Genomic DNA, 26,253 nt, shown 5'->3' on the forward strand with positions numbered 1-26,253 from the left:
CACAAATTAAGGCCATTTCATCTTGTCAGGTCCCTTGCTACTTGGGAGAAAAGACTGATCCCCACCTGGGTATAGCCTCCTTTCAGGTAGTTGTAGAGCGAAACAAGGTCATCCCTGAGCCTCCTTTCCTCCAGGCTAAACACCCTCAGCTTCCTCAGCCACTCCTCATAGGACTTGTGCTCCAGACCCTTCACCAGCTCTGTTGCCCTTCTCTGGACATCATCTCAATGTCCTTTTTGTAATGAGGGCCCAGAGCTGGACACAAGATTTGAAGTGTGGCTTCACCAGTGCCGAGTATGAGGGGACAATCCCTGCCCTGGTCCTGCTGGCCATACTGTTGCTGATCCAGGGCAGGATGCCATTGGCCTTCTTGGCCACCTGGGCACACCCTGGCTCACGTTCAGTCGCTGTCACCAGCACCCCCAGGTCCTTTTCCTGTGGGCAGCTTTGCAGCCACTCTGCCCCAGCCTGTGGCACTGCCTGGGGTTGTTGTGACCCAAGAGCAGGACCTGGCACTGGCCCTTGTTGAACCTCACACCATCGGCCTCAGCCCATGATCCAGCCTGTCCAGATCCCTCTGCAGAGCCTTCCTGCCCTCCAGCAGATCAGCACTCCCACCCAGCTTGGTGTCACCTGCAAACTGACCGAGGGTGCACTCAATCCCATTGTCCAGGACATTGAAACAGATATTAAGCAGGGCTGGTATATTGTATGGGCACAGAACACTTGAGGATTAGATGGTATGAATTTGACATAGTTCTCTGACTATAATGAACTCAGTGAGAAGAGTTTTTCCTAAAATACATACGTAAAATCATACTGTTACAGAAGTTGGTGCTATAGCCTTCTATTATAGGTATTTGCAGCTTTTATACAGCTTGATAGTTATTCCTACAGCAAACCTGACAGGTCGTCCAGAGAAGTCCTGTATCTCTTTACATACACAGAAGGCAATTGCAAAAAGAAAGTATGAAAAAGATAAAAGATGTTCTGTGATATCCTATGAGAAACAATCTTAAAAAAATGTTATTAAGATAAAGTTAAGTTGCAAAATCTTGTTCAGCAGCAAATCTAGTTTATTTTCAAATCTTGCCAGTAATAGTTCTCCTGCCACTCTATTTCCTAATATTTTAATTGATCTAGGAAATTAATAAAATGACAATGGATTCAGTAGTGTGTAGGAGTTATAACAAGGGTATTTGAAGGTATTTGATAAATATATATTTAAATCAGTAAGAATTCTTCTTAAATGCATGGGGTATGAATTAGTGAATAAGGGTTTCAGGACAACATTCTGGTGAATTTAGCATCAACAGGATTGAAGTTTTCCCCAGAACCCAGTTCAATAACAACGTGTTACTTATCTAGTAATTTCCTTTAGAAAGTAATACACAGCTTTCTGGTTTTGGTTTGGATTTTCTTTTTCTCTTAGAAAAAACACATACCTGTTTGATTTTCTTACTATACAACCCGTTCTGAAGGTGACAGTGATAATACTAATCTGCACTAAAGGAAAGTTATAAAACACTCAAATAAAACATAAAACATCACTAGCGCATTTTGGGTGAAAAATACTGCATTTACTCTGTAAGACTTGCTAGTAAGATATAACTGTTCTATGTTAAATTACTGTTCTTACAAAGTAAAATAAAAACCTTTCACAAGCCAGTAATACTTACGTGCGTGGAACCACAGCAAGTATTACAGTATGCTCTGATGGCTCTGTGGCACGAATAGACCTGAGGAAACAAAAATTTGTCAGTTACACTGAATGCTTTCTCAATATTGTTCTGAGTACCTTCACTGAAAATATAAATGAAAGTCAGGACTGAAAGACACCATTGAGGCTAGAAAATATGATAGTGCACTGCCAAACCTGCCTATCCCCACTTAGACAAACCATTTTCATTTTGCCACCAGATTTCTCATTTTGCTCTAAGCAGGTAAGAAGGCAAAAGCTCCAAAACCACAGAGTACAAACATCAGCTTTTCAAACCCACTCTCATGACCTAGTGAAGGTTTCCCCTGTGTACTCAGCTTATCTGGGGCAGACTGCCCTGAATTCAAGAGTTGAGAAAGGTCAGTCCATGCAAAGCATTTTCAATGCCCTTGACTAATTTAAACAAGAATCTCTGCCCCCTCTAATATTTACCACTGTCCTTCTAGACATCACAAAATTTTGTTTACAGGGTGGGAAGTGCTTTCAAGGCATGCAAGTAAGAAAAGTGGGCATAACAAATTACGAAAGACTATAGTTTATTATATACAGAATAAGCAAAATTTCACCACCCTGCATATTATTGAGAAACTGAAAAAGATATTACCAGCTATCAGAAGAACACCCCATTTGTGTTTTACTGTCTAATCATAGGTTTTTGGACTCATATCACACTGTCCCGAATAAACAATCTTTATGTTCATCTGTTGGTCTTTAGAAGTATGGTAGAAGAACATACATCAGCACAAGTATTTGAGCACTAAATGCCCCTTGTCATAAACGCAGCGAATTTCAGCTCATGGCAGACTAGAAGCACAGTATGGTGCAAAATACATGCTGCAGCTGAAACAGTGTATTTTAGCAAAGAATTCCAATACTATGCACTCATAATCTTAATGCACCTTAGACACAACCATGTGGATTGGAAGAGTGATGAAAACCTTTGCGAAGAACTGGCAGTGCCTGACCTTGTGGACAAACACATTCCTTTGAAGTCTGCAGCTTCAGATTTTGCTGCAGCAGTAAGCCAGGAAAGATGCAGCACAGACAGCAAGGAATAATTTCACAACAGCTTTGGCTTATGCTCTGATAGAAGCCCCTATGACCTAGAGACAATTCTACAATTCAACTTTGGCATAGTGTAGTTTTCATATTGTTATTCTCTTACAGATGTATGCAAACCTCCTGGCCTCAGTCCCCAAACTTCCATTTTACTACAATTTTAGGTGTTCATTTTTTGTTTGTTGTTTTTATCTTCTTTTCCCCCCTATTTTTTCTTTTAAAATTAGGAGGTTTGGTTTTGTACAATGTATTCTGCAGCTTAAGAGAAGCGTAAGGTCCTTTAGGTTACCTGCAGATATCTTCTGCATCAAAATATTTGGAGTTCCTGTGATCTATAACAATTATTTCCTGATGCTTATCCAGGAAACATTCAAGCGCTGACTCTGGAGTCCAGGCAACGTGGCACCTGTATCCCGCTCTGTCACAAGCCCACCAGAAGCCATTGCTTTGGTTGTCTTCTTTTGCAAAGACCAGCAAAACCTGCAGGGGATGGAAAAGAGCAGCACCACATTAAACACATAAAGTAGTCCTCTGCATGGTGCAAGTCTTAACAAACACTTCTGCCCTGTAGAAGATTGAGTCTGCTTTGAAGTGGGAAGCTTGAACCACAGGTTGTAAAACAGCCAATGCGGTAGTACCTCTTTCTTAATGGATAAACTGGTCATCAATAGATAATCAATAGTTACCTGTTTTAAACAAGGACTGGTATTTAGGACAAAACCAACTTGCCACATGATGATTTTTTCCTCCCTCCTGTTCCAATTCAATCAGCAACCAGCTGGAGTGTTCAAATATCATTGCCACTCTCAAACATCATTGCCACTCTCATCAGGCCATCCGAGCCGCACACACTTTTGATTGTAATGAACTGTCTGAAATGCAACTGCCTTAGTTATCCCTTATCATCCCTGAAGACATGGGCAAGCAATTAACAGAGTTTTATTTGTTCTTTCTCCTTTAATGCAAAAAATATGGCATTAACCAATATTACTTCAAAGCCAAAAAGAGCAACACACAAGCAGGTATGTACAGGATGGAGTATGGAGGAAAAATATTCAAATACGAGAATTTTTTACCCAATAAATTGTCCCAAATTGTCCCTAAGCATATGAAGTAGTTTAGACAATTTCAACTGAACACTTAAGGAACTGCTCACACAAGGTAGGAAGTGTACTGAGGCACTAATCTAAAGATCAAGGAGATGCTGTAGGAAGCCTGTTTGCAAGCTGGCATAGAGAAGAGAGGCTGAAAACAGCTGTATTTCTGTGCTTCTCATGTAAAACAAAGTGTTTTTCAGAGAGAATAAATTTTTCTTCCTAGCCCTACAGTGCACACATTATCAGCGTCCAATTTATTCATACCAGTCGTGCAGACATTTCCCATTACAACTGCACATATTTACCATGGCTACTGATAACTAACCATGCTACCCTATGTGTCAGATATAGAAAAGGGCTCATTTATTGCCAATATGCTGTGAAAAAGAAGGCATCAAAAAGTCAAAAGTTTATCCACAGCTATTAAAATTGCACAAAAAGTCAGCACCCAGAGACTAGTTATGTATAAAGCAAAATCCTGTTCATTTCACAAATAAAAGTCATCCCCTGACTTTACTGAAGCAATCTGTTTAAGAAAAATATGCAAAATTTGCTCCAAATGCCTGTAGGAAAGGTCAATAACCTTTATCTGTCTTGCTTTATGCAGCTGGAGTGTCAGCACATGAATTTCAACACCATCAGTCTAGAAGCTAGAAAAGGTGACAGTAGCCTTCCTCTTGTCTTTAGTTGTCTGTATTGTTGACTTCTAAGCAATAAAAAAATCAATCATTGTTACTGTGACAGGACAACCAGAGTTTTATTAAACAATGGAAGAAAATGATACACTCAGAATTTCTGTAAATATTAAGAATGTAAAAGTTTCAATTTATTGGAAGGTTTTTGATTGCCATTATCAATAAGGAGATTTGGTTTACTGGCACTTAACACCCAAGATAACTGTTGTCACTCCTCCTAATCGCTGATTTTTTTCCCAGCCATCAGTGTGTTGGAAAGCAGTGATGTGGCCAAGCTGCAAATTTTGCTGATTCCTGATTCAAGTCCCTGCTCTGATACAATTTTCTGTTTGGTTCCAACTGCCATTAGTTTTATGTTGTTCTTAGTCTGCAACATTGTGGGGAAAGAAAATTTGAGGAGGTTGGGGGCGGCTCATTTTTTGATCTCTTCCTTCTCTAGCACTCCCAGTTTGGAAATAAAGGATGGCAAAATGCAATCCTTTACCAGCTGTGAAATAACAGAGATTAATTAAACCATCCAATCTCTCACTAGTAGCTAATTATCAGTGTGCAAATCCTTCTGAGAATATTAACTTTGAAAGTTGTTTTAAAGTATTAATACTATGCTTTCTCATTAACATTTGTATGAAGCTTACTATAAATCACCAAAACATAACGTAACTACAAGTACATTTGAAGAATGCTGTCGAAGTCAAGATAAAAATATAACAATCCGTATAAACAACATGATCAAGGAAATGCTTAAATTCAATATGTGTTCCTTGGCAAAAAACTGCCAAATGTAGTTGTTCTTTTGCTGCATAGTATACCGATGTTACTGTAAAAAGATAATTTTACTCAATGTTGCCCTAGTCTGGGAACACCATGGACTTTCTCTGTAGAGGCCTTTACAATTTTGGTGATGTACTGAAATTTTTACCCTCTTTCTAAGTATTTGCTTCACACAACCATTGCACATCTTGTTCCCAGTTCATTATACAAATACAGAAAATGGACAGAAATTTGCTTTAAAGAGTTTGAAAAACAAGAAGAAATACCAGCTGAGGACACACAGGCTACCAAATGGAAAAAGAAAATTACAGCAGCTTAAGAAGTTACTTATTATTTTCAAATCATCATATCCCAGCAAGAGACTTTCAAGTTGGAAAATACATAGTATCTCTGAATAAATTTACAGAGGGGCTGCTGTTATATTGGTATGAAGGAACAGTGAAATGCTGTGCATCATCGTGCTTCATTTGCAGCTCATCGGGGAAAATCACAGTGTCAACACTGTGGAAGAGATGATGGCAGATAAATGTCCTAAAAGGTGAGAAAATGCAGCATTTGAATAGGAACACACCCAAACATTTATGAGCAAACATTTCTGCAAGAGGATCCAACACCTTTTTTATGTGCACTAATTGTTTATAAAAACCACCGATCTCCTGTGTCCCCTGGAGGAACCACATTTTCACGTACTTTCAGCACGGTCATTTCTGAGGTCTTGAAATCAAACCATTCCTATTTGCAAGACTTGGCACAAAATTTAGGCAACTGTGCAAGCTGTATATGGGATGTTTGGAGAGTTGGAGTAGGCTGGTTTGCTTTGGACTCTTCCCTTTGTCTCTTAAGGCCAGGAGCACCTGGGTCACAATTCTGTACAAAATAAACCAGATTTTTTCTCTGACATATATGGTCATAAAGTCCAATGGGGAGTCTATTAAATGGTTTATGGCAGGTCACAGGCACAAGTAAGGTCACTTCTCAGACAAAAAATGTGTGCCATTTTGAGGTTGGCACAGGTGTCCCATAACAGCCTAAAACACACCAGCAATAAAATGGACTTCACTAAGAAAAGCCCCAGTAGCAATTGTTTTAACAAACTGAACTTTCTCTCAGACAATTGTAAACATGATTAATCATCCACAAATAGACATTTAAAATGTGATATTCAGTAGCTGTTTGCACTGCACAGAGAAACACATAATTGTATTGTCAAGATGGAATAAAAGATTAGCACACCATTTTTTAAATGCGTGGATGTGTGCAATACTTGCCAAATTATCTGAGGTAATGTGGCTTGTTCCACAAACAAATGAGGTGGGTTTACATAAAGTGTTTTACTTTACTGTAAGTAAGTTAATTTATGGCAACATCTTGAAGGAAAATTCTTCAGTTAATGATTTTCCTTAATAATTTCTGCTTAAGACAGATTCTTTTCGTACACAGATTCTCATTTGTGCAATGTAAGGACAAAATAACATCCCCATCTGAAAAGATACCAAGAAGAATGTCAGTTTTTAAAAACAACAAAAATCCAACTTTCCCTTGGGCAAATCCAATTTCTAGAAAGTAATATCCTGACCAAAGCACTGAGAGTATTTGTAGTTGTTAAATATCTGCTTGATAATCTTTCTGAAGATGAACATGACTTAAAATCATTTTTCCGTGAAGAGCTCCACAATTATGTGTTGAAATTCCCTGCAAAACCAAAGACTGTTCTACTGCTGAAGCCACTGCCCCACAGTCTTATTGCAGTATCAACAAGTAATTTCATCAGATTGAGTCATCATTAAGACTGAATGTAATGACATAAAAATGTAAAGCCTTATGATGCATTTCTTCCACACATAGGTTTTTCACACAGAGGGTGACTGGTGACTAAATGTCTCTGTAATTTACAGAATTAAGTGACCCATAAATTAATTCAGATTAATTACGTATCACTAAAACAATGTTAAAGGCTAAATTTATTTCATTTCCTATAATCTGAGAGTTTCAACATCCATTATAAGCTAAAAAAAACCCCACTTGGTATCTGATACTGTCACAGGAACAAAATCTACAGAAAAAGAAGCAGGTATGGATGGATAAGAGCTGTTGCTCCTTAAGCTGAAGTTCAACCTATCTTGCTGGAGGTCGTGTGATTTCTTGGACTGGTGGTCTGTAGAACATAGTTCTCTGTCCTGTTACAGTTCTCTGTCCTGTTGTGCAAAATCCAGCAAAACTGAACACGTACGTAAGCTTCATGAAGCTCTCTGCTTTGGTATATCAAAACGGAACAGTTTTTAATATCCATAGGGGCAGCTCTTTCCCCAGTTAATGCACATACACACACTCCTACTGGCAGGACAGATAAAAGGAATTAGGGGATGTTAATGGAAATCTAAATGTCTTGTTTACCGAGTCAATTTACTTGTAGATCTCTTCTCAAGCAATCAGATACACAAAATGTACATTATCCATCTCACAGTCCTTGTACAAGTGAAATTAAAATATTATACTTAACTATAGAGGTTGAACCTTAATTTCTTCACCTGTTAACACTGAATTGGCTCTATCAGAAACTGAAGGAGCATCTTACCTGAATTGGGTGTTGTGTCAGTCTCATGGGCCCAACTTGTACTTCTGTAGTTGAAGCCTGCTAAAGAAGAGTAATACAGATTTTTTTTTTAGTCTGGTTCTTAATGAGATAGCATTTTACACACAAGAATTAAAGATCAAACAGAACCACAAAGGATGCTAAAAGGCACAGTGGCATATGACTAGCAGCCTAACTTGGTTTTGAAGTGTATCTTACATGGTCATATTTACCAAATTTGTATATTTGTTTTACTTGCCTGTAAGTTAAAAATTGTAGGGTTTTAAATAAGGAAGCAAGAAACACACATTTCCTTTTCCCTCCTTCCCCAGCCTTGGTTACATAGAAGGATTGTTTTTGCTGAAGGCTACAGAAAGCTATTTATCTCTGGCCAAAAGTTATTCATTTGAATGTAATACAGAATTTTTATTAAGGTCTTGTGACATATCCTAAATTATAATGTTTTAATGGGATTGATTAGGAAAGAAGTGACTTTTCAGAAAAGGGAACTTGTTTGGGTTGCAGATTTAAAGTTGTTTCCCAGAACCAGAGTCTTTAATTTTCAGGTAAAAATATCACTACCATGTGAGCTGTGACATTTTCAGAAGACATGAGAGCACATCATAATTTAAACCTACTGCAAGAAAGCCAGTAGACGTGGGCTGTGGCTGCTTTGTTTGTTTTACTTCTTAGGAGCTGGACTACACTAATACTTTTTGTATTTTTGTGTCTTGATACATTTCAGTACACTTCTCCTGTACACTACTGGTTTGTTTCACTTCAGATCATTAGCTACAGAAGGTTGTTAAGCAACTCAACAATACATATGTCCTCACACAGGTGCACACACTTAACGAGAAGAGTCTTTAAACCCTTAAAATGTTCATGTATATGGAGAATTAGTTGCAAGTCACCAATCTCCAAAAAGTCAGATTCTTTGGTTTCCTGGTTACCAGTTAGCCCAGGTGCCCCAGGTGTAGGTGAGTTAAAGCAATCACCCTGCAAGACGTAATCTGACCAAACCCCTAATTGCAGGCAGATTCCCAAGGCCATTCCCTGACACACAGGAATCCTGGAGCCTTATTTCTGTGGTATTTTGCTCTGTGGTACTCGTAAGTTTGAGCCTTTGATACAGGCAACACTTAATCCTTAAAAAAGGTATTTTTCAAAGGAATGTGTATAAACATTTAGAGCAGATGAAGTTCCCAGTATTCCATTCTTTTCTTTAGAGAATACAATACCATGTTAAGCATTAACAGCCTCGCCTGCATGTGAGACAGTGGAATTATGTATAGCTACAACTGACACGTTGGACTTTCATGCACCACTGCACATCGATTCTTCTCAGCCCAACAACGTACGTCAGAAGGTGGTAACGGGCAGCACTCCAAAAGATTAAACTACAAAGCCTGCCACTGTTTTCCAAAGCAAAAACTGCCCCCAATATAAGTGTAGTTAACCTCTCCTTTTCTCACAGAAAAGCTTCACTTCCCACTTGAGCTCCTGCTGTAGCAGAACATAGCTTAGTACCAGTAAGACTATCTGAACAGAAATGGAAGTTAGCACCCATCATCAGCCATGAGTTAAGAGTAAGTTAAAGAAACAGTCCTCTGAAAGCTCAAAACCCCTCTTCCCCCAACCAAAAAACCCCAAACCCTGCACATTCACACTCCAATGGAACTAAGTACAAAGCTCTTAAATAAATCTTTTATCATTATATGCTTTGATTTAAAAAATGTTTTGAAGTAATCTTATTAGACAAATCTGTAAGATTACACAACAGACTTCAGTCAGTCTCAGAGCAAAAGCTTATTTTTTGACAATACATAGCTCAAACTATGAATCTGTGAATCAGAATCTGTGGATCAGGAGCCTGAGATTCTTCAACAAAGGAATACAGACACATCCATGTATGTTCAGACACAGATATTTATTTTATTATCCATTTATTAATGCCAGAGAAATCTTAGGGAACTCACATTGTATATGAATGCTTGCCACTTTCTACCACTTCAGAGGACATCCAGTGTTAGTCATTCTGTATTGTCAAAACTGGAATAACTATGTCCAAGACACAGATCAATGCAGGCAAGTCTATCAAATCCTTTACAGAGATTACTTTATAGATTAGCCACTTTTCTTATCCTGTTTATTTTAAAACAGCAACAAAATAATCCACTCACTCAGACTCTGACTCAGAGTTTTTCTCCTGGCTCTTTCTGTGTCAGCCTCATGAATAGAAAGCACTTGAATAGAAGGACAAAAAATCAGGGTCTTTCTCTCTCTATCTCTCTTCCTTCCAGTTTCAGGGTGCTCCTGTCTTTGCTAACAGCAGGAAAGCTAGGTAAAAATTAGAAAATCTGAGAGCCTTGATGTAGGTGAACTTGTCCCTGTCCTGCTTAGTGCAGACATGATGGGGTCAGAACCACACAGGGATGCAGAATAGGTGCTCTTATGTCTGAAAGATTGCTATGTATAGCCTTTAAGTCCCTAAAATGCTCAACTTCATTACTTATACAATGGATGGAAACAGATGGGACTGTCAAATCAAGACAGGTAATGGACCTGAGTTTGGGAAGAATAAATAAACCTTCTCATTAGATACAGCAAAAACTATGTCTGACATCCTCCTTTCTGGTCTTTAAGTTCTGAGTCTTGTTTTACAACCTGAATCAGACCCTCGGATTTATATGCCCAAATTGCTGCAGGTATAAGTGACTGACTCACTTTTCTCTTTCAAGACTCAGCTAAAGGAGGCAGCAAAAATAATGACATGTGTTCCTGGCCTTCACAAATCTCCTATGGATCTCCCACTGGCCTGGAGGGAATAATTCCACATCTTCTGAACTCCCAGAAGAATTTGATCATGTGGACATTCCGTATTAGGGATACCATGACCATACACCTCTGTTCATTTCCTCACTTAAGTGGATATCACATTGCTGATGATTTCCAATTTAAATAAAGCTCTCATTATTTGACTGGCTGCCAGGAAGGACTGCTAATAGATCTGCAACCTAAATCAATTAGTGTAGTAGCTCATAACAGACTTTTCTGGTAAAACATGCAGAGACAAGCCTGATTCCAAAGAGGCCAGTGAGAAAATCCCCAATTTCAGTGAGCAGAGGAACAGACACTCTGTTGAAAGCAAAGAAATAACCACCTAGAAATAATAAAAGCTTAAAAACAGTAAAAAAAAAAAGGTTTAACAGCTTTAACTTTTGAATACTATTTTACTATTTTTTATATTTTATAATCTCCTAAGCAACCTCCAAAGGAATCAGCTATGAAACAAATAATTAGACAAAGTCAATGGCACTTTCTTAGCTCTTATGCTTTTGTGTAAATCGGTGATCATCAATTATCTTACTATCGTAGCAGGGCCATTAAGCAAAATGCACTTACTACTTCATCGAATTTTCACCTTTCTAAATCCCCAGAACAAAAGTCTTCACCTCATTATGGCTGCAGACTTACAGCCCTTGCAGTTTATGAATCATCAATAATTACCAACACGCCATTGTAATTAGTGTTGACTAATTAGTACAGCAACATCTTCTTGCATAATTCTGTGCTGCTTCGGAGCAACAAAAGCAGCTATAGCCAACCAAGCAGTGAAGCAAAGGTGTTGGTGAGCTCAGTCTCTTAAAAAGGCTCAGGATGGATGTGCCAGTTGAGAAGCAACACACAGATGCCAAGGTCCCTTTGGATGCCCTTTTGCCCTGAGGGCTCCTTGCCCTATTCCCTTTCCCTGGTGCATCCCTTCGTTCAGCTCTGTAGTGTTTTCAGATGCCTTCCCCTTCGGTTTTTCAAGCAGGTTAACAGGAATCTCTTTTTGACCCAGCTTTCACCACAGCCTTGTGTTTGCCTGGCCACATCTCCCTATCTTTGCCAGGGCTCTTTTGTTCTTTCCCTCCAGCTCAGTTTCCTCTATCCACACTGATGGTGAAGATTGGCACCTCAGCCTCTCTCTTGGCTATTACCATTTCTAGATTTGATTTTGAACCTCAAGGCCCTTTGCTTTTTTTTTCGCCTGGTCAAACAGCAGTCCACAAACGTGTGACTTCAACACTGGCCTTAGTCTTGCATGAATTCCCTTATGAGACACAGGGCCAAGAGCTGTTCTCCAACACCCTTGGCCTGGAGCTGGTGTCCTGTTCCTCCACCTGCTAGAGCACACGACAGCAAATCTACACTTCTCTGTTCTTCCCCTTTTTTTCTTTGTCTTGTCTTCCTTAGTAGAACTATATCACAATCTTTCTCCTCTTTTTTATCACTGCTGGTCCATTCAACTCCAATCCACTGGCATTTTTGGTATAGTTTTTAACACTTGGCCACTCTTTCTCTGTTTGGAGTCTCCTTATATTTCTTTGCCAGCTTCAACTGTTACACAGAATATCACTTGACCTGTTTAGCAATTTGTGTTTATAAAGAAAGGGCAGATTTACAGGAGAAAACCGAAGAGCTCTTTTCAACTCTGAGTCAAAAAGCCCCTAAATGATAAGCTGGAAAAGGGGGAGACTAGGTAGGATGAATCACTCCTACAGTACATACTCATACTGCTGGAGACTTGGTCCTGAGCTAGATGGATTTTGGCCTGACCTTCCTCCCTGGCCTTTTCAGAAACCATCTTTCCCTACCTCACTCATTTGACTGACTGCCTCTTTATCCTCTCCACCCACCAGTACAGCTACTGTCACAACTCTCTTTCAGGAAGCACTGCTCTCTGCCACCTCTGTTGTCAAATTCTGTTGGGTTTTGTAGTTGTTATTTTTTTCCCCGTCAAATTCTCCTTGCTATGCTTCCCGGATGACTTTTACATCTGCTTCCTGAGATGCTCACGCCCTTCATTCTCCTCGCACCCACTAGAGGGCTGCCAACTCACTCTGCTCCACAAGCTGCTCCCCTCTTGCTAGCTGGCTGACACTTATCCAAGGAGTCCAGAGGAGCATCAGACGGTTGGATAGCTCAACTCTGAAGTTAATGCAAGGTCATGCTATTTTTTTTCTGAAAACAATCATCAAACACACATACCACTTAGAAAAAATAAGTTTCATTGCTGCAGTCTCTGCAAGCACCCTTAACAGAAGCCCAACCCATCAGGTACACAGGTAAAAAATACGCATTTGGAAGTGGTGGCCTGCTAACAACATGTGTGACAACACACACTGAGGTGCGCAGCATGAAAATACTACAGGCACAGGCAACACACTGGACCCCAAACCCACAAGACACGTATGTTTGGCAGGCTCTGCCGTACTTTGTACCTACATGTAGCTCAAGGGTAGAGTTCACAAACCTACATCTGGTTCTTGTGCCTCTGAAAAGCAAGAATTGGGACAAGGCCATATTGACACCCCCAATTGTGTCTGCACACAAAAGAATTAGAAATTTACAAGGGAGCGGAAAAAGTCAAGAGGAAAAAGAGCCCTTCCTTCCATTACTACTTTTACTCCTGGCTGATGAAATCCAGCTCCTGTTGCATACTCTCACCCATGACCCTTGAGCTCCTTTTTTGCAGTGATCTGTGTCTGAAAAGGAGCCTTAAGCCCTAACTTTCTTTCACATCTCCTTCTTCCCCACCAACCTTGTCTTCACCTGGTGGGAGAGCACCCATTTGGGAGTGAAGCATTTCAAACCAAGCATGGCTAGGCATAGAACACCATATATCAGATCCACCAGCCCACTGCAGTCCCTGCATTTCTCCCATGCTCTGAATAGCAGCCTGACTGGGTTCCTCAGAGGACCTGCCACAGAGATGCCTCTGACTGTGAACTCCACACGTTCTTCACTGTGAGCCATGTGCCAAGACTTCATATCCTAGTAGAGATAAGATGGTCAGGAGTTCTGGAGACAAGAATAAGTCTTCATAAAAACTTCAAAGTAAGGATAAAATGCCTAAAGTTGAATTTGTGGGAATTACACAGTTGTTAACATATTAAATGTTTAATTTGTTTGGGGCTTTTTGTGTTTGGTTCTCAGAGTCTGCTTCTACAACTGTTTTTGTGCAAAGCTGAAAAGATCTGTCTCAGAGTCAGCTTCAGCAACAGATGTTAAGATTTCTTTCTTCATTCATTCCCATTCCTCTCTATATGGTTTCCTGACTTGTGTTTCAAACAAGAAATTAGAGAAATGAGTAGTCAAAACCACAGATCTGTTTCTTCTCTATTTCTCACTCCTTTTCTCCAGCCCAGGACATAAGTAATCTGTTTTTAAGCAACTAAAGTCAGTAATGATCATATAATCTTGCTGTTTCAATTTAAAATCAGTGGTAAGGGAAGAAAAGCAAACAGGGGAATGCAGGTAAACCTCTGAAAGACATGGGGAAGAGAGAGGGAAACAAGAAGCAGTTAGCACCAACAGGTCATAATTAATGGATCATCCTAAGGAGAACAAAAATTGAGAAAGAAATACCCGTGTCAAGTTGATAGAGATTTTAGATGACTTTTTGAACAAGGAAGCTGACACTTGTAAAATAATCCTATGAGCTCTAGTATAATAAACATGTAACTGACGAAAGAATATTATTTTAGGACTTTTTATATTCTGCTCACAGTTTGGTAGCAGCTTCCTTATGAATACATTATCATAATAGGACAATAGAACAAACAAGCAGAAAAGACACTGGTTCAGCCATTATGGTGCTACACTTGGCATACAAACTACCATTTTTGAGCAGTCCTCAATTCTGTGCACAGCAGCAGCTACTTTGAGACCTTTCAAGGCTACAAAAGGCTCAGAAACCCTCAATCCCTAGAAGGTAGTCCACATCCCTTTTATTCCTATAATTTGCACATTAGGGCTTTCAACAGCATCTAGAAGCTGTCCTGCAATTTGTACACACAGTTTCTCACCACACAGATTTTTCTTATGTGGATTCAAGCATCACAATCTACCACTAGGACCACTACCAAAATTCTGCTTCTTGATGTCAGCACAGAGCAAATTTGGTGTCCAAGATACAGTTGCCTGAACACATTTGATTAAGATGCTCCTTAAAAAAAACACCAAAAAATCTCTAGGGAGATTTCTAAACACATTCACATTTTTAAAAATCCTGTGAGGAACAATCAAAAAATCGGCCAGACCAACCAGTCTTGGCCCAATATCCTGTCTTCAGAAGTGGCCAAAAGCAGATGGAAAACTGGAAAAGGCAAAACCAGGGCAAGCACAGAGTGACATGGTCCCTTACACCCCCTAACTTTGACATTTATAGCTCATCTCAGCTTATGCTTTTCTGCTCGCAAAGCAGTAGGGCATTTAAATGAAGATCATCCATTTCTTCACTGACCACGTACAGTGTCTCAAAACTCACAGCACTGGGAAACTTCCTCCCCTTCCCCCAGATATTAAGAACCTGAATAAGAGGAGGGGCCAGGCTAATGGCTTGAGATGTTCAATGAAACACCAATGAATAAAAAATCACAAAATTTTTGGCTTGAAGGGACCCCTGAAGGCCATCTAGTCCCTCCAAGTGGTGCTATTGCAATGCTTGATCAGGTCAGCCACAGCTTTCCCTATCCCTTGTCAGCATGGCTGCTGCTCAGCAACCACATTCCAGCCTGTACTGACAAGAGAGGAATTAAAATCCATTTACTGGACAAGTGCTTTAATTTCCAAACTACTGTGTTCTTAGATTTTTGGAAGGAAAATCAATGACAGAATGCATCAAGTTTATTTTGAATACTTTTGACTTTATCAACAGCAGTTTCTCTGAAAGTATATTTATTTTGTTAGCACACAAATTTCAGTTCACTAAATATGCATGGCAGGTAAGTTATGTTAATGTCCTTGCAGTGTGAAGAGGTGAGGGGAAAACAAACTTTTCCTAACATCTGTCAGACTGAACAGAATATGTCCAGACTTATGGATCGTCATGGTGAGACTTCTTTCTGTAAATCCATCTGTCATTACTGTCCATTCTCAACTTTGCAGGAGCATGAGTCACATACATTACTGTGGAACCCAATCAAATCTCTTTACATCAACCTTAGGGAAAAACACACCAACTGAGACTGAGCTGTTTCAAAAATGCACTGTGCACTGTGTCTGGGAGAGAGCAAGACCCAAGACAATAGATAAAGAAAGATATAAAAATTAATCTTGTTTTCATGTTTGTATGTTGAGGTAGTCAAAAAAGCAACCAACGTGGGATAGGAACAAAGATTCAAACAAAACAACTTTATACTACCACGTAAATTTATAGTGAACAAACACTTTCAGTGTTGTACACAATCTTTTGTTTTCCTTGAGATGAATTAATGAAAACTAGAAAAATCAAGGAGAAAGCAAAAAGAATAATCGGGAAATTTCAAGATATCTTTGGATAACTAAAAAGACTAGGCTGCTTCTTCCAGGAAGAGAGCTACCTAAGGAACTGAATAGGCATCTCTAAAATCAGGAGTAGTGTAGAGCAGAATGAAGAATGACGCACCAAGAGTATTCCCAATACAAGAAATACAATGCTTGCACTTAGAGCAGGCCACTGGAAGTTGCACTGTTAAAAAAGCAGTTGAACAAAACTTACCAAAGGTAGGCCCCTGTGTTGCTGCAGAACACATCAGTAGGAACATAACCTCAACTCACAAGCCCTTCAGTTACAAGATAAAAGAAGCCTGGGGAGTGATCCCTCTCCATCTGCCCTCTTTTCTCTCTGTTGTCTAAGGCTCCTTACACTTGCCCAAGACAAGATAACAGGCAGACAGATTTACAATGCAGTAGATCAATTCTTGGGCATGGCTATTAAAATTGATTCAAAAACCCCAGTAAGTGAGTTTCAATACTGGAAATTTCGGGTAAGATGATCATAGAAATATGAACAGAAACAGCTAGAACATAATATTACAGGAATATATTAGCTAAATAGTCATGATAGTCTTCCATCACCTCTTGGCCTAGGTAAATACCCATAACTTGTGAAGCATACTGCTAGTCTGCAATCAAACAATCATTTTAAAATGCAAAATTTACTTTGCCTTCCAAACACTGATTAAGAAAAAGCACCCAGAAGTTACCTGCACCCACCTGAGTTATCTGCATACTCAATTAATTTAACGTTACTCTTCCAGTAGTAGATAACCTGAAAAATGTAGTTGTCTTGGCTTCCACTGTTTAGCATAAACTACATAGCGTTTTACTGAAAGTACACAAAAGCACTAAGATTATGCCCCTCAACAGCCTGAGAGCAGTCAGAATCAGGACCTGAAGTCCTGGTGTGCAAGTGCACATGTAGGTAACTATGGACTCTACTACAAAGGTTAAAAGGGAAAAAAAAATTTGACCCAAGGTACGTGCTGTGGCACCATGGTTTGACACTGGCCAAACGCCAGGCACCCACAAAAGCCATTCACTCACCCTCCCCTGCCACAGCTGGACAGAGGAGAGAAAAAGGGTTCATGAGTCAAGATAAGGACAGGGAGAGAAAACACTCCAAGGGCAAAACAGACTCATCTTAGAAATGCAAAGTGAGTTTATGACCAAGAAAATCAGAGGAGAATTATGAGAAGTAAAAATAAGCCCTTAAAGAACACCTTTTTTCCCCAACCCCTCCCCCTCCTTTCGACCAACAGCACAAGGAGACAGGATAGGGTTTTGGTCAGTTCATCACCTGAGGTTTTCTTCCACTGCTCAGGGAGAGGAGTCCTTCCCCTGCTACCCCATGGGGTCCCTCCCACAGGAGACAGTTCTCTGTGAACCTCTCCACGTGGTTCCAATCTCACGAGCAGCAGTCCTGCCAGAACTACTGCAACGGGAGTTCCTCCCGTGGGCAAACAGTCCTCCCAAAACTGCTGTGGCATGGGTCACTCTTCCACGGGGTGCAGTTCTCCAAGGACAGGCTGCTCTGGCCTGGAAGCAAGGGCCCCCTCTCTCCACTGGGTCTCCCACTGGATCACAGCCTCCTCCAGACATCCACCCACTCTGGCAGGGGCACCTCGCCCATGGGCTGCAGGTGGATCTCTGCATCCCCTGTGGATCCCCATGGGCTGCAGGGGCACAGCTGCTGCACCATGGTCTGCACCACGGCCTGCACCACGGCCTGCAGAGGCACCTCGGCTCTGCTGCCTGGAGCACCTCCCCCCCTCTTTCTCCACTGACCTTGGTGTCTCCATGTTGTTTCCCTCACATGTTCTCAACTCCTCCTCTTCTCTGGCTAGGAAAAACTGTGTCCCACTTTGGTTTTTATTTCTTCTTAAATATGTTATCACAGAGGTGTTACCAATATCTCTAATTGGCCCAGCCTTGGCCAGCAGCATGTCCATCTTCAGAGCCATCAGGGATTGGCTCTGCTGGACACAGTGGAAACTTCAGCAGCTTCTCACAGAAGCCACCTCGGTGGCCCCCTGCTACCAAAAACCAGGCCATACAAAACCAACACCTGTGGCTTTGTTCTACCACTTCTCCATCACTACCCACTGTAGATACTGCTAGCTTTCAACATCAACCCCAGGCTGCAGTGGTTATCAGGCTGCTTTTCCAGAGATGCATGATGGACGTCACCATTAGAGCTTTGGCTTTGTATTACCTCCTCTTACTTCTTCTCTTGGTGGGCATTGCTGGAAGGATTTTTTTCCTGGTTCAAAGAGGTCTGTTCCTATCTTCTTTTGCCAGCTCCTGAAAGCCACCTACATACTATCTCAGACTATAACCTCTATAAAACAATATATTCCTCTTGCTGTAACAAAGAAAAAAAAAGACAAAAAAACCCCAACAAAACCCAGAACCAGCATGTTCTGATGAGAGTGAGTCATTTACTGAAGTTTTCTGAATTGTCTTGCAGTTAGAAAAAAACCTCAGCATTGAACTTTGATCTACATTTTACAAAAATACCAAAATAAACTCCAGTAAAGAACATGATATTTTACATAAAGGACAGGTATACATCCTTTGAAAACATGATGTTCTCTCCTCCCTGCTCCTTCACTTTGTCAAACAGTGTTTGTTTTGCAGCACTTCTGTCTTGACTGTTGAGTTTGGGAAAAGGCAACTGAAAACAACTAGTTTGTCTTTTCATTAAAACTTTAGCATCCACAAGATATGTCTTAGAATTATGCCTAGGAACTCTATTGAAAAAATCCCCAAACCCCAAAATACAAAACCCAACAACAGTCCAAACTGCAAATACACAGTACAAACACCAATAAAACAAAAATTAAATCTTCCCAAGTTTTCAGGATAACAGACACTTACGGACACTTTTCCCATTACAGTCTAACATTGATCTTAAAATCCAAAAATAGCATTTAAATATGTGTCAAAATTAACTATTTTGCCATTGATCCTTTAGGTAGAAACGCACAAATAGAATTATTCCCAGACCAGACCCTACCATCTCAAGTATCACAAGTGATGCTGTCTCCTGTAACAAAGCCTCCAGCTTAACAGTCTGTTATTGTGAAACTACAAATTATCAACATGAAAGTCTGTGCCATGTCTCACACTAAAAATTGTCCAGACAATGAAAATCAAAGCCAAATTCTCATCAAAATAAACAGTTTCAAGGCTCTCATGCTGACTGAATAATTCATGATTACATTTAATTCAGCTCAAGTTTCTATTTTAGTTTGGACAAAGCCATTGCAGCTAATCCAGAGAGCAGCGGTCATATCTCAAATACTCCAAGACTGATATCCACATATCACCTTCTGGGATATGCACAGTGCCTTGCCCACTTGTGACTCATCAAACTAAGCCACATAGACATTACCCAAACCCAGCATTTCCACCCTCTGTGTTCTGTCATTCAAGACTAAAGTGTTTACAAAGCTTGTCTGACTTATTTTACAGTTCTCTCTACTACTCCTTACAGATTTTATACCTCAAGTCTTCAGATCCACGTAAAATTAATAAAACAATGAATTTTCACATATGCACTTCTTCGAGAAATCCCACTTTTCTGTTTTAGACCTCGATAGCATGGAACAAACCAACTGCTCCATATTTTGCCGCCAGACACAGGTCATAACCACCCCAAGGCTGTTTTAGACTTCTTCTGAGTGCGATGACCCTGCAAAAATATTAAGTCAAACCGGTGCTCTGGTTTTTCCAGTCAAGCTGGATGGTTCTACTTGTGCCCTTAAATATTTTGCTAAGTCAGGCTTCAATGAAGGTCAGGATTGCAAAGACATAACAGCTGCACAGGGTCATATCAAGCCACCAAACTAACATCGTATCTCTGAGAAGGGTTGACACAAGATTACCAGACCAAGTGTAAGCACATGTGACACCTGCCACATCCATTCCCTACTGAAGGCCTTAGACATTTCCAAAATACACAGAAGTAATTTTTAACTTATTAATCCTCCCAAAATCACTCTTTTACTTATTTTTGTACTCTTGCTGGGAGCTCATGCTATGTGCACCACGGAACACTACCTCCTTTTTTATATATAGCTGAGAAGCATGGCACAGTCTGACACATTCTGTAATTTGCAGTCATTTTGTTTTTCATAGAGACTGCCATGTAAAAGATACAGATTATTCAGAAATCTTTCATTAAAAATAAAGCAAAGCCATTTTTAAGTTCTCTAGGTAGATACAGTCATATTTTCAAAGCTGGTATGAATCAACATACCCTGAATCCACAGTAGGTCTGAGACAACAGCTCTGATAGTCTTAAAGGCAATTTTACAGTCAGCATGGTGGACTTACCATGGAGAGAGATCTGTTCTGAAATGGGAATTTGCCTTGTGTACTCTGAAAAACAAGCGGCATTGACACACCACTGCAGTAGGTATGAATCTGCAGTAGGTCGAAGACAACAGCTCTGATAGACTTAAAGGCAATTTTACAGTCAGCATGGTGGACTTACCAGGCAGAGAGATCTGTTCTGAGATTGGGATTTGCCTTGTGTACTCTAAAAGACAAGTGGAGGTCTCAGGAAAAAAGCCTCCATAAAAGTCAGCAGTAAGATGAGAAAGAAGGTGAGAAGTCATTTTGCTAGTGATGACAATTATTGGGATTTTATAGAAGCAAGCACTGCTGACCCATTTCAGCATCATTTTTTTTAAAAAAATATACTGAATACAAACAAAATGCTGAGAAAATGCCATTTCCCCATAAAAGTCTGAAGTGCTGGCTTATGCTTAATATTTCATGTTTTAGAAGTTTCTTGAGTTTCAATTCCTCTTGCAGCTTACAGTAGAGTCACACATATATTTGCAGACACAGTTTGTCCCATAAAAGCTTCAATGAAATACATGTGCATTAACTGTTTGGTTTTTTACATTTCACTTCATTAAAACAGCCCCCAAAAATACGCTTTGCCATTAAAAATAAAAAACTAAAAGAAGTCACTCTCTAATTTTGTATTTTAATTTCAATCATGATGTATGCAGAGGTATTTTTAAATTATTCAGTCACTCTTATCGCACTCACAATATGACTGCCTCAAAACATTTACCGTGAGTAAGCTAAGAAATACATAATTGGAAGTTTACAAAGGCAAACTAAAAGCAAGCATAGGCACAGTTCCCATTTTTCTTGGGAGTGTGTTGGAAACTACCCTTCCAGCCAAGGGAGTTTGCTCCCATTTGGTCACACTGAGACAACCTCTGCAGTGTTGCAGGAATCCTCATCCCAAAGCAGAAACTGTCTCTGCAGCCAGTGTTTTCTGGGGAGGCCTCAGAATCAGTCTGTAAAGTAGTAGTAAAGCACTTTACACAGGTTTAGACACAGGTTTGCACAGTGTTTACACAGGTTCAAGTTAACTAGATTATACTATGAACACAGTAATTTCACTGGTACCCACCACAAATTACTCTATTATCCTTGGAAGATTAGTGAAGAATATGTACACTCTACTTTGAAAGGATTTATAAGCATGCTTTACTACTACTTTACAGACATTCTGAGAAAATTAAACAGCTTCAAGAGTGCCCATCTTATTTAAGGTGGCTTGGTTTAATGATTGTCTATGTTGCTCCTGACAGGTAGACTTGCAGGTGTTTCTGCCTGAGATTATTACTTCTCACTGAAATGTGTACAGCATGAAGCAGCACAGTAGTCTTCATGAATTTGTATGCACAGCAGAACATACATGACCCACTGTCATACATTTGACCTTTCTATTGCTGCCAGCAGTATCAGGAAAGCATTTCATTTCATTCATGTGCTTCCTCATATGACTAGGTTCTCCACAAAAAGAAACATAATGACAACAGAACCAGCAACAGCCTACTCATCCACCTTGCCTAATTTCTGTTGACTGATTTGGGATCAGAAGGAAACCAAATCAGAAACCATATTTATTTAAAGATTTTTTGCTAAGTTCTTCACCTTAGTGCTCCACTTCATCTTTTTCTTCAAAAGGGATTAAACTTCCATTTCCATACGTGCTCACTGAACACATCTGAAAGCATTAAACACGGTGGAGCAAATCTGTAACTACATGGAAGATGTTATGGCTGATGGTGAGATGAGTAAATAATCACTCATTTTATTTTTCACCCTGAATATTGATCTAACAGTGCAACCTCTGCCCAAAATGTGAAATACATCATCACAAAAAGTAAAAAAACATGTCAGTTACCAAATGAGGAAAAGCAGCAAGCACTGCAATTCCACCTGGGGAGACACTGGGCCTCTGTAGATCTGATCTAGTCGTTAAAGGCCACCTACTTCTCCCTAATAATAGTGGCACAACTGAGGTGCTTATGCACCTGGTCAGGTCCCCTAGTATGAGAGTGGCTGTGTCTCAGAAGAGCTGTAAGGTCTCAGTCCTATGCTTCCAACTTCAGAAAGGAGTACTGTTGGGCTGTAGTTAGGGCTAGTCAATGCAATCAGCTGCTGAAGCATATATCCAGCCTGACAGCGTGCATTCCACAGCTGATGTTGCAGTAATCATTAGCACTCAAGCTTCAGTAACCTAAAGTTGGTTTAAAACTACTGTGGGTATCTCTATGGTAACATGCCTTTGGACCTCCGCACTGCAGCATGAAGTGAAGTTAGCAATACCAGACAGTGAAAAATTTTTCAGCTGGATCCTCCCAGCTAATAGAAGATATTAATGTATTAGAAATAAAGCCTTTTGAAGAAACAGTAAATCAGGTGATGATTTTTATCAAAAGATAACCACAATCTCAAATTGACTATATTGACTTCTGATTTATGTGAAACATTTTTCCAGAATTTTGTCTTGAAATATTTCCCTTGTTGAAGTGAAATTTTCAAATAAACAGAGAATCCAGTTCTCACTGACTTCCCATTAGCATACAACTCAGTTGCCAAGTGAATTTTTGAGTGGGCAAGCAGGAGAAGTTTGGAAGGAGGTTAGAGAAGATGCGCAGAAGGCTCTTCCCTGTTTTACGCTTAATCCTGTGATAGGCAGCATGAAGGTACTTTTTGTGTCCCACATTTATGCCATTATTTTTCCTGTCCATGGCATGCATGCTGGTAGTAGAAAAGAAGATATATGTACATTGTCAGATACTAATCAGTTTAGATAATACTTGGAATAGACAAAGAACAGCTCTACTTCAGAGTGAGGAAGAATGATTGAAGATATTTAGCAGCTGGTAGAAGCAGGCTGTGAACTGTGACCCAAAAGTACCAAGAAATCCACACATTCAAATATATCCTGTTTTTATTCCATTTTCAGTAAAGGAAATACCTCTGCAACTGTTCAAAAGGGCAAGGAGAGGGGGAATAAAATAAATAAAATTTATTTTGGCAATAAAACCAACCAAAACTGGAGGAAAGATGCCAGCAGATGGCTCGCCCAACCTGCAGATAAGAATACAGCAAGTACATGTACAAACATACAAAAGAATCTCCCATTTTTCACAGAAGGCAGACTATCCTCTTCCTATGTGATCACTTCCTCAGTGATCCTATGCTGAAAGAACAGGTGAAAAATAAAAATCCTGGGACAGGATGGGTGGCAGATGAACCAAAGGGTGTGGTGGCAAGAAGCACTGCTGACATCTCCAAGTGATGCAAATCTTGTATGTTGCACTGATGCCCTGCCACTACCTCCTTCAGCAATCAAGAAATGTTGAACAGTTATCAGGGACAGTTAGGAACAAGCCATTTGGAAGAGCAGCACTGCCCAGCCCAAGTACAGCTAAAATAGTCAAGGGCTGTGCAGGGGTTGTTTTGATCCCTTTTAGCCCCCTAATGACAAGAGAATGTATCAAGGCCCAGTCACTTATTTCTGTTGAATTAAAAATAAAACATGGGAAAATTTTCAGAAAATTTGAATAGCCTTTTGCCCATTGCCTATCTAAAAAAAGTCAGGTCTTCATCTCACTGATGTCAGTGGAGTCCTTCCAGATGCAAGATTTTCATTCTAACATATGGAGTGGTGACTGCTGAATTTGGACTACTGGGCTACATGTATGCATTTCCCATTTCTGCACTGGGGCCAGAAGTGCAAAATCATACCAAGTTTTTATTGTTGTATCATTAAACACTGTTTTGCATTTTAAGATCGTTCATTAGATTTTGAAATAAAATGCTTCTATTTCTTCAGTGATAGGAACTGATACACAGAAAATTCAGGTGATTAAGGGTCATCCTTTGATGGGCAACCATCTGCATCAACCATACAGGAAAACAGTATTCTCTGACAAGACTTTACATGTGAGCTAAAAAAATACAGAGTCCTTTTCAGTTTTAAACTGTCTACAGATCTGGAAATATTTGCAACCAAATGAAAAATAACAATAAAGCAAACATGAAAGGATGGCCTTAAAGGAGTTACTTCCAGCACAGCAGATTTAAAGGTGAGGTCACAGATGTCTTATAGCTGCAAAGGGGCAAAAAAAACCTTCATCTAAAAATAGTCCCTTGTATAAATGCAGTGGAACCCATGAAAAAGATTCCCTTCTTTGAAGATAGTTCATTACTGAACTCTTTGAACTGTATGGTTATAGTCTCTAAGCCACTAAAATGCCAGAGGGGCAGAAGAGATCTGTATGTGCATCAGCTGTTCTATTTAATGTGTATCTGCAAACAGTCATTCTGGTTGAGTGTAATACTCATCAGTCCCACTAGTTTTTCTGTTATTGATAATTTTATATTCCACTTTCCTAAACCTGAAAGAAAAAGACTGATATCTCTAACACCAGGAAGCACAGAATCTAACTTAAAATTACGACATTTAAAATATATTATCTTTAAGACTTGCACAACTCTTGTCTTGAATGTGAGCCTTAAATAATATCTATCAAACACATAGTTTTTAACCGACTAATGGTGTAAGAAAAAAAACCCCAGTTCTGTTGCTCAGTCCAAGTTCACCTGAAGGACAAGAGTAGTAAAAGCTCTGTCACACTGAAATGAAAAAAATGCCAGAATGTATCAAAGAAACTGTTGCACCAAATAAAATGACAACATTTATATGAAGTTGCATTTGAAAGAAAAAACTACCATTAACATTAAACGATGCCCATGCACCAGACTCACAGAGCTAACATACCATATGGGTCCTCTCCTGGCAATATTCTAATTGGGATGGCAATGCAGGAGTGCATGCTGCCATTCAACAAAGTTATCACAGAAGTTGTACCAAAACCAGTTATACTAGTAATATCTCCATATTAGAACAATTTGGATTCTTAGTGGTTACTTGTTTTGCTTTGGTGTTATTTTGTTGTAATTTTGGTTTTGGGGAGAATACCTCTGCCTCTCTTTTGTCAAAGCTTTCTCCAGAAAACAGGTGGTTAGTGATCTTCTGTTGGGGCCCTCCCCCTGCCATGTAGCCTTGGGAGAGGGGGCCCTGGAGGGGAGGCACGGGGTTTCCCTGCCCCTGGTCAGCCTCATTCCCCATTAGTTGTTTTGTGTTCCCCTGCGTGGGCAAGGACCCTCAGGTCCCGTGATTGCCTCAGTTCCTCAGCAGAGCCCCGGCCATGCGGCTGGAGAAATAAACATCTCTGAAACATCTGTCAAAAATCGGTCCATACATATTTCTTTTCCACAGGCCTTGTTACCTGATATATCATGTTGCAGTTTCCCCACTGTAAAAAATGGTGGAGAATTGCGAGCCGAACGATCCCCAATCCCTACAGCGACTGATTTGTGAGTAAACTCTGGATTTCTCTTCTTGTTCTTGTTTTGCTGTTCCATCTCTAAACTATGGAGGAACCGTGGAAGGACTCTTGGCTCTCCGAGCCGTATATGGACATTTATCTTAAACTTGAGAAGATTCTTGAACAATGATTTGTAAATTTTAGCTTAATTCAAGCTCAAAAGGAACTGAAACATTTTCTTTCATGGTTGTTTAAGAACTTTTTCTACGTTTCTTGGGATTTAAGTCTTATTGAAGACTTTTGGAAGACTGGACACAGTAAATTTCTGAGTCAAAATATATGCCAATGGAAGAATACTTTCGTGAATATTATT

The 26,253-nt window shown here is 39.9% G+C and overlaps 1 protein-coding gene across 2 annotated transcripts in view; it reads right to left on the reverse strand.

The window, feature by feature from the left end:
* The window catches only part of PDE8B (phosphodiesterase 8B), a 71,040-nt gene that overhangs the window by 33,529 nt on the left and 11,258 nt on the right, over positions 1 to 26,253 (reverse strand). Inside the window, exons 2-4 of one of the 2 annotated variants that reach the window (XM_042028888.1) lie at positions 7,918 to 7,974; positions 3,069 to 3,259; positions 1,680 to 1,739 (exon numbers count right to left, since the gene is read on the reverse strand). In XM_042028888.1, coding sequence (XP_041884822.1) covers positions 1,680 to 1,739; positions 3,069 to 3,259; positions 7,918 to 7,974 — 308 coding nt within the window. Of the gene's footprint in view, positions 1 to 1,679; positions 1,740 to 3,068; positions 3,260 to 7,917; positions 7,978 to 26,253 lie in introns of both variants that reach the window. The other variant, XM_042028887.1, reaches the window with a different exon arrangement.

Source organism: Corvus kubaryi, unplaced genomic scaffold (assembly GCF_017639235.1).
Source record: "Corvus kubaryi isolate FWS band 111438036 unplaced genomic scaffold, C.kubaryi_AGA036_p1.0 37308, whole genome shotgun sequence".
Taxonomy (NCBI): domain Eukaryota; kingdom Metazoa; phylum Chordata; class Aves; order Passeriformes; family Corvidae; genus Corvus; species Corvus kubaryi.